Genomic DNA, 14,290 nt, shown 5'->3' on the forward strand with positions numbered 1-14,290 from the left:
TTTACATTTTTTTGACGATAGTTGTATTTAAATATCATCTCATAGTGTCAGAGCCCTTGTGCGATATGATTTACTTTTATCATCTCCATTTTCTTGATCCACTTCAGAGCTTGACCTTGCGGGTCCACCATCAGCGGCCATCTTGACCCCACCAAAAACATCAACAACAACAACAACAACAAAAGAATGACAATACTTCCTAGCCTCTAAACAGCCGTGAAAAGCCAAATATGCAAATTGTGTGTGAAGTCAAGTCAAGTCAAGAGCACTTTCAAACAGCCATCGCTGCATACAAAGTGCTGTACATGCAGCGATTTAACATGCACAATAAACAGTAAGACAAATCGGTAATAAAGGCGGTAGAAAGCACCAAACAGTAAAATCAAGAACAAAAGGTTCTGAAGGTGGAGAAATGCTGATAAAATGCTTGCATAGGATGCCGTACAAAGTGGCCAGTGGCTCACATGAGTGCATCCGGATTGGATATTTAATTGTCGCTGAATGTTTGACTCATGGTCACGAGCTATGGGTCGTGACCGAAAGAACGAGATCATACAAGCGGCCGAAATGAGTTTTCTCCGCAGGGTGTCCGGGCTCTCCCTTAGAGATAAGGTGAGAAGCTCGGTCATCCGGGAGGGGCTCCGAGTCGAGCCGCTTTCTCCTCCACATCGAGAGGAGCCAGATGAGGTGGCTTGGGCATCTGATTCGGATGCCTCCTGAACGCCTCCCTGGTGAGGTGTTCCGGGCATGTCCCACCGGGAGGAGACCCCGAGGAAGACCCAGGACACGCTGGAGAGACTATGTCACCCAGCTGGCCTGGGAACGCCTCGGGATCCCCCGGGGAGCTCTGGAAGAAGTAGCTAGGGAGAGGGAAGTCTGGGCTTCCCTGCTACAGCTGTTGCCCCCGCGACCCGGCCCCGGATAAGCGGTAGAAGATGGATGGATGGATGGATGGATGTTTGACTCATAGCATTTTTCACGCTAGCCTGTGTTTTCGGTTCTGACCGGTTGCCGCGGGTGACGATGACGCCGTTCTCTGTGGAAAAGGCGTCGGAGGGCAGGCCTTGAATGTTCCAGTCCCTGACTGCGGTAGGGTTTGAGAGGAAAGTGGCAAAACTAAAGCCCGGAGTGCACGGGATATCCTGGCGCTGGACCTGACGAGACAAAAATGGTGGCTTTTGAAAATACTGGAAAAGTGTGACATCGTGACAATACAATCAAAATTCTGTTTTCACCTCCGTCATCCAGATTTCAAGCAGCTCCACTCGGTAGTTGGAAAGGAAGGGGCCCATATAGGACAGAAATGAGGCTGCGAGCAAACAGTCTCCAACCAGGTAGCCCATGTTGTTTTCAAGACCCTGAAAGCACCACGTTAGCGACGACTCAACCGACTTGGCGTATGCGTGCGTGAGTGTGCGCACGTCCTACCTTCACCGTCTGCTCCCAGCGGACACCCTCCCCGGCCAGGCCTTTCACCAGCTTGTCGGCTCGGTCCAGTTTCACTTCCATCTCGTCCGACCTCCTCTTCAAGTCCTCCTTGGTGGCCACTTTTTCCGCGTACTGTTTGTTGAGCTGTGACAGTTTGTCGCCCACCTGTAGGCAAAGGGTGAAGGCCGTCCTTGCTTTTATTTTGTGTAGCGCAGGGGTGTCAAACTCATTCTCGTCACGGGCCACTTTGGAGTTACTTCCCTCGGAGGGTCATAAAAACAGTGTAACCGAATAAATGTGTCATCAACACATCGTATTAGTTGGACGCAAAAATTGATGGCTCACTAGTTTTGAAACCGGTCAGGTATTTGCTCAATTATTGCTCGAATGAATAAAAACAGGGCAACAAAATGATTGCAAAAATGTCACCGTTATTAATTATGTATGACAATTTGAGATTTCCGTGCAGGTTTAAGCAAGGATCATGGAAGCTGACGCAGATGATTTGCTTTCGCGGACCATATAAAATGACGAGGCAGGCCAGATCTGGCCCCCGGGCCTTGACTTTGACACCAGTGGTGTAGTGGATATTCGTAAGCAGGTACCTCTTTGAGTTTGCTCTCGGACTCGGCCAGTTCTGCTTGCTTTTTTGCAAGTTGGGACTCGGCGGCATTGAGCAGCTCCCGCTTTGGCTCCACCACCCTGAAGACGCACCCGTACACCTGCGAGAAGGTCAACACGTCTCTGTGTTTGCTTCTGCGCCATATCGTCGCTGTTGACGGCGCGCGGTGACTAAAACCCATACCTCCATGGCTCGGACCCACATGCAAAGCGACTTGGCGGCCAGAGACACTTTGCCAATGATCTCTGGCTGGAAGTCGGGGTGCCTGCAGTAGGCGCCGATCCTCTTCAACACGCGGTCCGATATGTTTTCCTTGTCAAAGTTGATCAAGGTTTTGATGAAGTTGGCCTCCCCTGCCGCAGATATTTCAAGTGAGAAACACTACGTTGTGACATCATAGAGGCCGGCCGAATCCCTCCCCCGACCCCTCACCCAGCTGTCTCTTGGCTTCTGCCCAAGTTGGCTCCTTGTTGAGAAGGGTCATGACCGCCTGCATGACTTTCTCCACCAGAGCGGGAGGACGACCGTACGACTTAATCTCGGTCATGTCCTTCTTGTTCAGAGACTCCAGAGCCTTTATTGTAGGGAAAAACGGCCACATTTGAAGGCGCATTACGCAGACGGGCACAATGTGGCGGCCTGAACAACTTGCAGAGTCCAGCGATACCTTGGTGGCCTCATCCAGGGCCGGCAGGGCTTCATCTAACTCCTTTAATGCGGTCTGTGCCAAGGCTTTGCATTGAGCCTCCTCCGCCGAAATTTTCTCTTTTTTGGCACTCACCGTCTAATCACACATTTGCAAATAAATCACGCAATCTGGATTAGATGCTCTCACCACTGCATGGGAATCCGCCTTTGGCGTTTTACCTTCTGCTGCGTGTCGGCTTCCCTCGTCTGCTGTACGATGACCGTCAGGTACTCGTCGCACTCCTTCTGGTAGTCGGCCACCTGCTTATTAGACTCCTCCAGCTGCACGGTCATGGCGGCCACCTTCTCGCCCGTGTCGCTGATCTTAAAAAGGCCGTTCTGCAGCTTGTTCACCTGCTCCCCCAGTTCCTGCCGCTTCTCTGCCAGAAGCCTGAAGAAACAAAGACAACTATTCATAGGCCACAAACGCCACCAAACAGAGCGCGGCCATCACGGTCCCTTTACTTCTTATATCCTGACACCAGCTCCAGGTAGTTGGTGGGTGTCACATAATTATGTCTTTTCAGCTCCACCATCATCTTGTGTGAGCCGTCCACCACTGACTGGTGCGTGGTCACAAAGATGGAGGCCACCTTGGTGTGGCTCTGCAAGGAACAAAGCGTAATGATTTTCCATCCATCCATCCATTTTATACTGGTTATGCGGGGTCATCCCCGGGGCCTCCAGACGTTGGGACATGACCAGACCACCTCACCAGGGAGGCATCCTTACTCAGATGCCACCTCATCTGGTTCCTCTGGACGTGGAGGAGAAGCAGCTCGACTCTGAGCCCCTCCCGGATGCCCGAGCTTCTCACCTTATCTCTAAGGGAGAGCCCGGACACCCTGCAGAGAAAACCCATTTCGGCCGCTTGTCTCCTGGATCTCGTTCTTTCTGTCACGTGATGCTTTTGTACGGCAAAATGAAAGCCACCCACAAAAACACCAAAAACCAAAAACTGCTACATAGATCTGAATGAATGCATGCATCTCACTCCCTCAGTAGATCCCAGCTCCAGTCCTTCCAAGTAGCGCTCAGCAACCTCCAGCAGAGCATCTTTGGGCCATTCACAGAACCAGTCTATGGTAGTGCAGTTAACGAGAGCCGGGTATTGCAGGATACGGTTTCTGCAAGTGATGGGTACTTGGTGTTTGCATCCTTTCAATAGTTGTGCCACTCAGCAGGAAGAATAGTGGGGCGCAGGAGGACAACGTGAGGATACCTGAAGGGGTCTCCCACTGGACTCATGCAGAGAACAACGTGCAGGTTGCTTCTGACCCGCTCGATCAGGAAGCTGAATAAAGAGTTGGGCGTCTCCAACACATTCTCCTTCCTGGCGGAGTCAGACAGGGCGTTGCAGACCTCCACAAACTCATCCTGCTTATAGAGATTGGGGACTTCTCCGGAGCTCAGGATGTTGTTGATGTCCTCCAGGAAGGATTCGTCCACAATCTGGGTATCGTTGAACAGGAAGACTGTGGGTTTGCTGTCCACACCGGTCAAACGGTAGAGCTTCTTAATGTCTGGGATCAGATGGAGACGATCCTTATTACGTTTGAGCGGATGTGAGAACGGCTTGAAGCTGCCCGGGTCAGCTTACCTTCTCTGAATTCCAGCTTGCGGTACTGTTTGGTGATTTCCACCTCGAAGACCTGGTACTCGCAGATGGAAGCCGCCATCCTGGACAGGCTCTGTCGGCCCGAGCCCCCGACGCCGACCAGCAGCATGTTGCCCCTCGGCTGGCTGATCACGCGGACCACGCGGGTTACTGCGAACGCAGCGCAGAGAACGTTGGCGGGAACCTCCCCCCACAAACGTGCCGGACGTGGCATTCCGCCGCTCTCACTGTGTTCAATGGCGTCCCGGAAGAGGACCAGGTTCATGGGCACGACACCGGGCGTCAGGTTGTAGTCCTCCAGGTGGGTCTCCATAAACTTCTTAAGGCTTGCCATGTCCAAGAGGTCTTCATACACTCCAGACTCAGTCAGGAAATCACCTGACACACACCGGGATCATTTCAGTAAAAGGCTACCATAAGGCCCGCAACATCCTTGGCGAGTTTATGTACCGAATATTGGGGGTTGTTTATCGGGGCAGACATTGTGGAAAACGAGGTCAAAGAGGGAGCCCATCTTCTCCCCTAACAGTGTGATGAAGGCATTCATGTCACTGCGGTCGATAAGTCGGTCGGAGAAAACCCTGAAAAGCGTCATTGGACCGAGAACATCAGACCACGCGGCGCCAATCAAATCCCTCGAGTCGGCCCCGGGGGGTACAAAACAAGTGGGTGTAACACCTGAAGCACTCATGGATCCACAGTCTAACCATGTTGTTTTTATTGTCGTGGAACTCTGGATGGGCTCTCAGCAGACCCTGAAACACCTACGGTCAAAGGAAGGGCCCATAAAACAGAAATGTGATACGCGGCTGCCTCGTAGCGACACTGGCCAAATCGGTGCGGCGCGTGGACCTTGGAGATATCCCGCAGGTTGAAGAGGTAGTGGGTCTTGGCCGGGGTGGGGAGAAAACGAGCCGTGACAGAATAATACAGCTCCAAAGTAGCCTGGGTCAGAACCTCTCCGACGGGCTTGACGTCCTCCTTAAAAACTTGAAGCTTCTGGTTGATCATGGTGCTGAAGATGCGTTTGATTTGGGAGTCCTGAAGGAATGAAGGAACGTTTGTTGATTTTGCTGGCATTGTGGTTGATGCAAACTTGGAGCGGGGGACTGGGGGGACAGTGGGGGGGGGGGCGGCGAACGGGACTTACGTTGGGGAATGTCATGTTGATGAGGTTGAAACGACTTTGCAAGCGGTCAGAAATATGAGTCCGTCCTCCTCCGGGGGGCCCCATGGAGGCCAGCAGGGACATTTTCTAAAAGTTGCATGCAGCAATTAGAGGATTATCAACTTTTAATATTGAATCTCCCCCATATCCGTCTTCCCTCACCTTGACATAAGTCGTCGTCTGTTTCTGACGGTCAAACCAGAAGCCGTAGTCGATCCAGAGGCGCATCAGCTCCAGCGGCGGTTGTGAGCCAAAGAGGTCGTGCGCTGGCATGTTGAGGTCGTCCAGGTAGCACAGCAGGTCCTTGCCCCCCACGGGCACATACACACCTTTGGTCCTCTTCTCTAGGCGGCTCTCGATAATGGCCTGGATGTTGTTGGAGGTGGTCTGGACATCCGCAAAAAGACAAGAGACGGTCCAAATGTCAACATTCCTCGTATTGGATGGCACCACAAATCACGTGTCCACCAACCTGTGAAGACATGTTGATGGTGAGCGTGGACCACTTGCCGCTGTCCAGGGTATGCAGGACCCCGTGGACCACCGAGGTCTTCCCGGTGCCGACCGGCCCCGTGAGCAGCACCGGGTACTGAGCGTTCACCATCGCCGTGACCAAAAAGTTGTAGCGAACCGTGTCCACCGTCGGAACCATAATCTTGTAGAACGGAGAGCTGCAGGAGAGGGGAAGCTTTCGCAAGCGCTTTACTTGTAAACCAAACGGCATCTCGATACTCACTTGGGGTTGTAACGCCAACCCTTTGGCAGTTTATTTTCAAACGGAGCCCAGGCTTTGCTTTTCATGTCGACGTAGTACTCGTAGACTGTGTCCTAAAGGAAGGAAAATGGAAATCGGGACGTTAACAAGAAAACATTACTCGAGGTTGAGTGACGCTGCGTTCTTCTCATGCTCTAACTGGGACCTTGATGGGAAAGGTGCCGTCCAACTCGCGCAGAAAGTTATCCATCCTCTTGCGTCCCTCCTCATTGACAGAGGCGCAAATGGACCAGATGAGGCTGAAGGTAAACCAGAGCTCCACGATCCGACCCAGGCTGTCCGCATCAGACATGTTCAACTGGGGGCGGGGGTGGAAAGGGGTCAGAATGGGTTACCTTATTGGTACGGGAGAGGGGGCTGATTACCGTATTGGCCCGAATATAAGACGGCCCTGATTATAAGACGACCTCCTCTTTTTCAAGACTCGAGTTTGAAAAAAAAGACTTTTTGAACACCAAATAAATTTCTATACAGAAAATAATGACAGTACATCTGAAACCAACGATTCTAACAATATAAAAAGCATGTTATTTTGCCTCATTCAAATCGAAAGTGCAATCACATTCGTAAATGAATGGCTTCTGGTTTTTCAAGTGTCAATTACATCATAACTTCTCCTCAGCTGCCGGTTAACCTGGCCCCCGATCTTCGACCCACTTTTCTCCAGATTGTCGCTACGTTTCTCCATTTTCTGTTATCTCTTCTATTATTTTCTTCTCTTTTCCTTCTTACCGCCAATTTTTATTTTTCTATTTTGAGCCACCGCTATTTTTATTTTTATTTTTATTCTTGGTGGCAGGGGTTCACTTTGGCCTGCGGAGTCAAGTTCAGCATTCGCTTTAATGATATCTGGCGCCATCTAGCGTCGTGAATGGGTATAACGTCTAGACCCCGAATATAAGACGACCCACACTTATTTCAATGCAAAAAACACTGTCTTAGATTCGGGACGATACGGTACTAGAGGAGTACAAGGGGAACCTTGCTTGCGGTCAAGGCGTCATAGAGGCGGCAGAGCGAGACAATGCCATTGAGCTCAGTGACGGGGATCAACTCCTTGCAGTTTTTCTTTTTGAAGGTCAGAGTTTTCTCAATGAAACTGTCGAACAAAGACTGCAGATGTGCCACCTCAGCCTGCGAAAAAGAGAAAAAAAACTGGGAGAAATCAAATCTGCTTCCGCCACACGCTTAGACTGAAGACCCCCGTCGCGTACCTTCTGACGTTTCTCGAGCCAGGATTTGACAAAGGGCTTCCATCCCAGGTCGACGTAATCATTGTAGACCATCCCGCAGCGGGAGACGGTCGCGGGCGACGCCTGCGCCAGGTTCTCCACTTCAAACAGCAGCGACACCTGTTCGGGCATGGAAATTCTCTCCCCGTTGATGAGCGTGAGCACCTTGTTGTCGTCCATGACAGAGTTCATACTCTCGATCCACAGCGTGTCCACCGGGCCGTCGAATACAATCCACTTCTCATCTGGTTTGTCGTCTACAAAAGGAGTTAACCGCAAACTTTGGCTCGTCTTACATCCGCGTGTCCGAATGCAAGAAGACGTCGGTTTACCTGCGCAGGCCGTTCTCATGACAGAGGAGAGAACTCCGTCAGACCACTCATTGGTGGCGAGGTCATTTTCGCCATAGAGCTCCCCGAGGCTCATGGATTTGGGGTTGAGAGGATAATCCTTTTGTGCCACGAGAGGAGCCACGTGTGAATGGTCACAACAGTTTGAAGACATGACGCCCGTCAAGAGATGAAAAAAAAAAACGGGAATACCTGCACGAGCTCGTAGCCCGGCACTTCCTTGTTGTGCATGGCAATGAGGGCATTTTTCAGCGTCTTCCACGTGACGGTTTTACCGCAGCCCGTCTTGCCCACCAGCATGGACGAGTGTCGGGAGTTTTTGGTCTCATAGAGTTGGATGACTTTGGTCAGTGTGAAAGGGGTGACCTGCAGGCCTTTTTGACGAAGTTCCACCTGGATGGCTTCCTTGAGCTGCGAGACAAATGACAGCATGAAACAAAGCAAATTTGGATTTTTGACAACGCCGCATTAGGGGTGAAGCTCAACCTACCTTGCCATAGTCTATAACGGGTGTTTCTACATCGGGGAACAAGTCCTGGATGATCCCGGTGAACAGCGGCAGGTCAGCGGATGTCAGTTTAGCGATATTCATATCTTTCATGGCCATGAGCAGGACCTGAAGACGGAAATGGTCCGGGTGAGGAGCGGACGGAAATTGCATGGAAACCTCCTCCTCGTTTTCTGTCCAAAAGACTCACTTCTTCGCCGGGGACGTTCGGGCAGACACGTCGCTTCTTGCCTGCGTAGCGGAGCAAGGAGGTGAGCGCGCGGAGGCCAAAGTCGTAGTGATCCTGTTTGGACAGCTGCTGCATGGCCAGGGAGTAAAGGGTGAACACCTTCTTAGCCAGTAGCTGCCAACAAGGAGTCAGAAGAGATGCGGATGTTTTAGTTTAGAGCGGGAGCGCCCAAAAAGTTTGGTCCTCGAGAGCCCCTGTCCAATCCATTTTACATAATAATAATAATAATAATAATACACTTTATTTATAAGGCGGCCCGGTAGTCCAGTGGTTAGCACGTCGGCTTCACAGTGCAGAGGTACCGGGTTCGATTCCAGCTCCGGCCTCCCTGTGTGGAGTTTGCATGTTCTCCCCAGGCCTGCGTGGGTTTTCTCCGGGTGCTCCGGTTTCCTCCCACATTCCAAAAACATGCGTGGCAGGCTGATTGAACACTCTAAATTGTCTCTAGGTGTGAGTGTGAGCGTGGATGGTTGTTCGTTTCTGTGTGCCCTGCGATTGGCTGGCAACCGACTCAGGGTGTCCCCCGCCTACTGCCCGAAGACAGCTGGGATAGGCTCCAGCACCCCCCACGACCCTAGTGAGGATCAAGCGGCTCGGAAGATGAATGAATGAATAATAATAATAATAAATGTTATTTATAAGGCGGCCCGGTAGTCCAGTGGTTAGCACGTCGGCTTCGCAGTGCAAAGGTACTGGGTTCGATTCCAGCTCCGGCCTCTCTGTGTGGAGTTTGCATGTTCTCCCTGGGCCTGCGTGGGTTTTCTCCGGGTGCTACGGTTTCCTCCCACATTCCAAAAACATGGCAGGCTGATTGAACACTCTAAATTGTCCCTAGGTGTGAGTGTGAGTGCGAATGGTTATTCGTCTATGTGTGCCCTGCGATTGGCTGGCAACCGATTCAGGGTGTCCCCCGCCTACTGCCCGAAGACAGCTGGGATAGGCTCCAGCACCACCCGCGACCCTAGTGAGGATCAAGCCGCTCGGAAGATGAATGAATGAATGAATGAATTTTACTTATAAGCGCCTTTCAAGACACCCAAGGACACTCCACAATAACAAAAAAAACACAAAACAAAATGTCTCCCTTCGGCCAACAGACCAACAACAAAGCTGATCATTTGAATCAGGCGCGTTGGAGGAGGGAGACATCTGAAACGGACTGGAAAGAAACTCTCAAGGACCGGGCTTGATTTAGAGACGAGTCATTTCCATTCGTTACGACACCTTGCAGTCGTTAAAGCCCTCTCCAAACAGGATGATCTCGGCAATTAGAGTAGAGTCCGGCACCACCATCGAGATCGGTCGGAACATGGACTTAAGGTTATCTGGAAGCTCGGAACGACCGGCGTAACCTAAGATTTAAAAAAATAAAATAAAAAAAACTGTGGAAATATCGCAAGAGTTCATTTTTCAGGAAAGCACTTCCTCAATCGTTGAACCGACCAGGATTCATTGTGATAAAGACGCCGCACGATGCCACCAGGGCGATGTTGTGTTCTTCAAACTGGAACCTGGTTTGCAGGGCCGAGAGGGCGGACAGAATGGAAAGGATCTGCTGGGCCACCACGGACAACACCTCGATGTTGATTCGGTTGAACTCGTCGAAGCAGCCCCACGCTCCCGTCTAGCTCGGCAGGGGGGGGACAGACGATTGGTCATTTGGCAAACCGGGCGACGGCGCGATAGCTCGCTCTCCTGCCGACTTCCTACCTGCGCCAGGCCGGAGAACATGCGACCCATGGACTTGTAGTCCAGTCCTTCGGAGCAGTTGATGACGATCACGTACATGCCTAAACTCTTGCCCAAGTCTTTCGTGGTCTCGGTTTTCCCAGTGCCGGCGGGCCCTTTGGGAGAACCGCCTCGATGCAGATGGAGCGCCGTCGTCAGGGTCATGTAACACCTGGGGGCATGTTGTCGTTTGTCCGTGAAATTCGCCGTCCTCTCTTTTTGAGGATCCGATGAAATCCCGAGAGCTCGCTAACCTGTCCGTAAGCGGCGTGATGACGAGGCGTCCGGAGTTCCCCAAGTACTCGTATCCGTACGTGAAATGCGTGTTGGTCTGTCGGATGATGCAGTTGTTCAAATCCTGTGGCCAGAAACAAATCAATAAGCCTTCGAGGTTAGCATCTCGCCCATGACCGGGAGGGACGCGGAGTTCCTCGGTCCTCAATGTACGGCACCTTCTCCCAGTAGAGTCTCAGCTGGCACAGCCACTCGAACGCGTTCACGTCGTTGCAGCCCGCCTTGGCCAGTTTAACGATGACGTCCCGTGCGTGGACCTCAACTGTGACCAGGGCGACAATCTTCAGACGCAGCACCTTGGACAGGTTGCTACGGATCATATCAGAATATCGCCTAAGCAGGGACACCTGAGGAGGGAGGGAGAGAGGGGTGGGGGGGAGCTTGTAAGTTCGAGTCCCGTTGGGTTCCATCTTAGGGAAACATGGTATTCCCTTCCACTGCTATGCAGATGACTGCCAGATCTATGTCCCACTGAGCAAGAAAGACGCCTTCTCATTAAGGCCACTCCTATACTGTCTGGAAGAAATCAAAACCTGGATGGCACAAAACTTCTTGAAATTCAACGAAAAGAAAACAGAGGTGATATTGTTCGGTCCCAGTGCCCCTTGTACATTCCATCCTGTAGACTTGGGCCCCCTGTCTCCTTATTTGAAATCAACGGTCTCAAACTTGGGCCTTAAACTGGACAGTGATTTCAAACTCAATCGGCAAATTGGTGCCGTTGTTAAATCCAGCTTCTTTCACCTCAGACAGCTGGCCAAAATAAAACCTCTCCTCTCACATGAACACTTTGAGACAGTAATTCATGCCTTTGTCACATCCCGGCTCGATTACTGTAATGCCCTGTACTTTGGAGTCAGCCAGTCCTCCATTAAGCGCCTTCAGCTGGTCCAGAATGCCGCTCCTCGCCTCTTGACTGGTACTCATAAGAGGGAGCACGTAACTCCTACTCTGACATCCCTTCACTGGCTCCCCAATCATTTCAGAATTATTTTCAAGATCCTCCTCTTTGTTTTCAAATCTCTAAATAATCTCGCGCCACCTTACCTCTCTGAGCTCATCCGCCCCTGCACACCTGCCCGGCGCCTCAGGTCTGTGGACCAGACATTGTTAGAAGTACCAAGAACTAAACTGAGGCTCAGAGGGGATCGAGCCTTTTCTGTTGCTGGTCGCTCTCTCTGGAATGAGCTCCCACTGAACATTTGGCAAGCCTCCTCGCTGCCCATCTTTAAAGCCCTCCTCAAAACCTACTTGTATTCTTTGGCATTCGACTCAGCATGACTTAGATTTGTTCTTGATTTTACTGTTTGGTGCTTTCTACCGCCTTTATTACCCATTTGTCTTACTGTTTATTGTCTATGTTAAATCGCTCCATGTACAGCACTTTGTATGCAGCGAAGGCTGTTCGAAAGTACTCGAGAAATACTCTTGACTTGACTTGACTTGACAAGTCTAGCCGCGTTTTGGAAACTAGCGTCACGGCCATTTGGGGTCGATGGGAAAGAATGAGAGCGGCAAAAAGTTGCGCGAGGCAGAACAAAAACCGCACCTGTTTCTTCATCATGGTTTTCAGGGGGCCCTTGTCTTCCGTCTCCTTGCAGGCCGCCAGCGCCTGGGTGACATCGGTTGTCCACTGGATCTGGCTGGCCGTAATGAGCATCTAAAGATACAAAGTCCAAGAGAATTGATCTCGTCGAAAGTTGTCATTTAAATCGTCATCGCGTTACCTGTCCCGGCCAATCTTTGGACCACTTGTCCCGCTGGCTTTTCATCTTCTTGAGCGCAAGCATGCAGTCGTAGAGGGAATTCTTCAAAGTGGCCCGCATGATCTTCTCGATATCGCACAGCCAAATCTAGACGGAACCGCGAGGCGTTCAACTCTGGTTTTGAAACTTGCCGCCGCGGGCTGCCCTCACGACTATCGCACCTCCACAGGCTTGTCCAGTGGCACCGCCTTAATAAATTCCACCAGCTCTCCGTCCGAGGAGAACATGGCGGTGGCGTCTAACCTTCTGGCAACCTGCGAGAGACACAAAGACCCAATGGCGGCGCTCGGGCCGGTACGACGCGTGCGAGCGTCTCGTCTTATCGGCGCGGGGGGCGGCGACTTGCCTTTTCTGTGCGCAGGCTCTTGATGTTGTCAAAACACTTTTTGAGATGCGGCTGCATGGCCTCGGGGTTCTGAGACTGACCCAGGATCTCCAGAACGTCATCGTTGGACAGGAAGTAGAAGCGTGGGAAAATCTGCCTCTTGGTTTCCAGGTACATGTCCAGCGCCTTCTGGATCTCCTCCAGCTTGGCGTTCATGTTGGATAACGTCTCCTGCAAGCCTGACCGATCACGGGCCAGATAAATTTTGCACTTGGACTCGAAGTCAAGACATCCGATGAAAGCGTTTTGAAATACCGGGATGGTGCGTTGCCTGCAGGGCGTTGTTGTTCTCGTGGAACCGGGTCATGATGATCTTCCAACTGTTGCTAATTTCTTGGAATTCTTTGCACTCTTGCGGGAGCTGCTCCCTGATGTCCTTCCCTTGGAAAATGTTCTGCCGGAGCGGAAGAACATCACGTGAGAAGGTTTCACAAGAGAGTCAAAAGGCAGAGGAGGGAGTCGGCCTCGTTTCGGAACCTCAAGATAGATCCACTGGCGTTGCACGGTGAGCACCATTTCGATGATTTCCATCACTTGGGAGAGCTGACGTTCCCAATTGTCCACCTCCTTGTCGAAAGCTTTGACAAATCGGGAGGCCTTCATGGTGGACAAGGTCACCTGGTTGTCTTCCAAGGCCTGGAAAACGTCCTCCGTGCCCCTGCAAAGATAGCTTTTGTCAGCCCTCTCGGCTTCCAAATTTCACTTCCCGGCCTCACCTGAGACGAAAGTGGCCTTTGTCTTTGTAAGGTGTAATATCGAGGATCATTTCATCCCACGTCTTGACGATCTCTTCCAGACCCTTTGAGAAGCAAAACGACAAAAGTTTCGAAAATCTTCCCCGCCTCGATTGGGGTCATTACGAGGCACCTGTTCTATGGAGAGTTCCTTGCTGGCGGCGCCGGAGATCTCGCCGATCTTGTCTGCAAACTTGTCGAAACCCAGCGAGATAATCTTCTCCAGGTTGAAATCATTACTGGTGTGGTCGAAGGAGCTCTGCACATGATCGCAGATCTGCTTCCAGTGTCTGGAGGAGGCGGGGCAGTGGGCGGGGCATTATTTAGAGACTCGGGACTCAAGTAACACTTGCGTGATTGACACGTTACCTCTCTCTCATCGCTGGGTTCCTCATGTCGGCGATAAGGGGGACGATTCTCCTGAATTGGTCGACCCTTTTTTTGGACACGTCCACAATGTCCCAGTTCTTATCCTGCAAAGCAAAAAAATAAAAATAATAATAAACCACAAAGTCGAAAGGTGATCAGATCTCTTGTTCCGTTCCATGAAGTCGGACCTTGAGCTGTCTCTGGAGTTTGTGGAGGATTTTATAGATTTCCTGAGCTTTGCTCTCCATGTTCTCCGTGCGAAGCGTCACAAACTGATCCCCCTTCCATTCGTCCCAGTTGGACTGCCACTCCTGCGTGATCTCCCACACCTGCTGCAAGAAGTCCATATCCTGCAAGCGCCGAGTCCAAATCAGCAACTCGTTTCTCCCTGGAATGA

The 14,290-nt window shown here is 51.4% G+C and overlaps 1 protein-coding gene across 1 annotated transcript in view; it reads right to left on the reverse strand.

Moving 5' to 3' along the window:
* The window catches only part of dnah2 (dynein, axonemal, heavy chain 2), a 37,066-nt gene that overhangs the window by 12,866 nt on the left and 9,910 nt on the right, over positions 1 to 14,290 (reverse strand). The window contains exons 27-69 of the mRNA XM_052069163.1: positions 14,082 to 14,243; positions 13,894 to 13,997; positions 13,658 to 13,814; positions 13,507 to 13,589; positions 13,268 to 13,448; positions 13,046 to 13,184; positions 12,752 to 12,969; positions 12,567 to 12,659; positions 12,367 to 12,492; positions 12,189 to 12,299; positions 10,798 to 10,986; positions 10,600 to 10,703; positions 10,328 to 10,517; positions 10,061 to 10,241; positions 9,842 to 9,969; positions 8,579 to 8,731; positions 8,371 to 8,496; positions 8,073 to 8,291; positions 7,863 to 7,980; positions 7,513 to 7,787; positions 7,280 to 7,432; positions 6,444 to 6,596; positions 6,260 to 6,351; positions 5,996 to 6,194; positions 5,686 to 5,910; positions 5,506 to 5,610; positions 5,208 to 5,396; positions 5,034 to 5,119; positions 4,806 to 4,936; positions 4,584 to 4,733; positions 4,338 to 4,505; positions 3,960 to 4,260; positions 3,732 to 3,864; positions 3,203 to 3,342; positions 2,918 to 3,128; positions 2,718 to 2,834; positions 2,483 to 2,624; positions 2,234 to 2,403; positions 2,034 to 2,150; positions 1,429 to 1,593; positions 1,236 to 1,358; positions 1,006 to 1,154; positions 75 to 141 (exon numbers count right to left, since the gene is read on the reverse strand). Coding sequence (XP_051925123.1) covers positions 75 to 141; positions 1,006 to 1,154; positions 1,236 to 1,358; positions 1,429 to 1,593; positions 2,034 to 2,150; positions 2,234 to 2,403; positions 2,483 to 2,624; positions 2,718 to 2,834; positions 2,918 to 3,128; positions 3,203 to 3,342; positions 3,732 to 3,864; positions 3,960 to 4,260; positions 4,338 to 4,505; positions 4,584 to 4,733; positions 4,806 to 4,936; positions 5,034 to 5,119; positions 5,208 to 5,396; positions 5,506 to 5,610; positions 5,686 to 5,910; positions 5,996 to 6,194; positions 6,260 to 6,351; positions 6,444 to 6,596; positions 7,280 to 7,432; positions 7,513 to 7,787; positions 7,863 to 7,980; positions 8,073 to 8,291; positions 8,371 to 8,496; positions 8,579 to 8,731; positions 9,842 to 9,969; positions 10,061 to 10,241; positions 10,328 to 10,517; positions 10,600 to 10,703; positions 10,798 to 10,986; positions 12,189 to 12,299; positions 12,367 to 12,492; positions 12,567 to 12,659; positions 12,752 to 12,969; positions 13,046 to 13,184; positions 13,268 to 13,448; positions 13,507 to 13,589; positions 13,658 to 13,814; positions 13,894 to 13,997; positions 14,082 to 14,243 — 6,543 coding nt within the window. The remainder of the gene's footprint in view (positions 1 to 74; positions 142 to 1,005; positions 1,155 to 1,235; positions 1,359 to 1,428; positions 1,594 to 2,033; positions 2,151 to 2,233; positions 2,404 to 2,482; positions 2,625 to 2,717; positions 2,835 to 2,917; positions 3,129 to 3,202; positions 3,343 to 3,731; positions 3,865 to 3,959; positions 4,261 to 4,337; positions 4,506 to 4,583; positions 4,734 to 4,805; positions 4,937 to 5,033; positions 5,120 to 5,207; positions 5,397 to 5,505; positions 5,611 to 5,685; positions 5,911 to 5,995; positions 6,195 to 6,259; positions 6,352 to 6,443; positions 6,597 to 7,279; positions 7,433 to 7,512; positions 7,788 to 7,862; positions 7,981 to 8,072; positions 8,292 to 8,370; positions 8,497 to 8,578; positions 8,732 to 9,841; positions 9,970 to 10,060; positions 10,242 to 10,327; positions 10,518 to 10,599; positions 10,704 to 10,797; positions 10,987 to 12,188; positions 12,300 to 12,366; positions 12,493 to 12,566; positions 12,660 to 12,751; positions 12,970 to 13,045; positions 13,185 to 13,267; positions 13,449 to 13,506; positions 13,590 to 13,657; positions 13,815 to 13,893; positions 13,998 to 14,081; positions 14,244 to 14,290) is intronic.

The sequence above is a fragment of the Hippocampus zosterae genome, chromosome 1, assembly GCF_025434085.1.
Source record: "Hippocampus zosterae strain Florida chromosome 1, ASM2543408v3, whole genome shotgun sequence".
In the NCBI taxonomy this organism is placed as follows: Eukaryota; Metazoa; Chordata; class Actinopteri; order Syngnathiformes; family Syngnathidae; genus Hippocampus; species Hippocampus zosterae.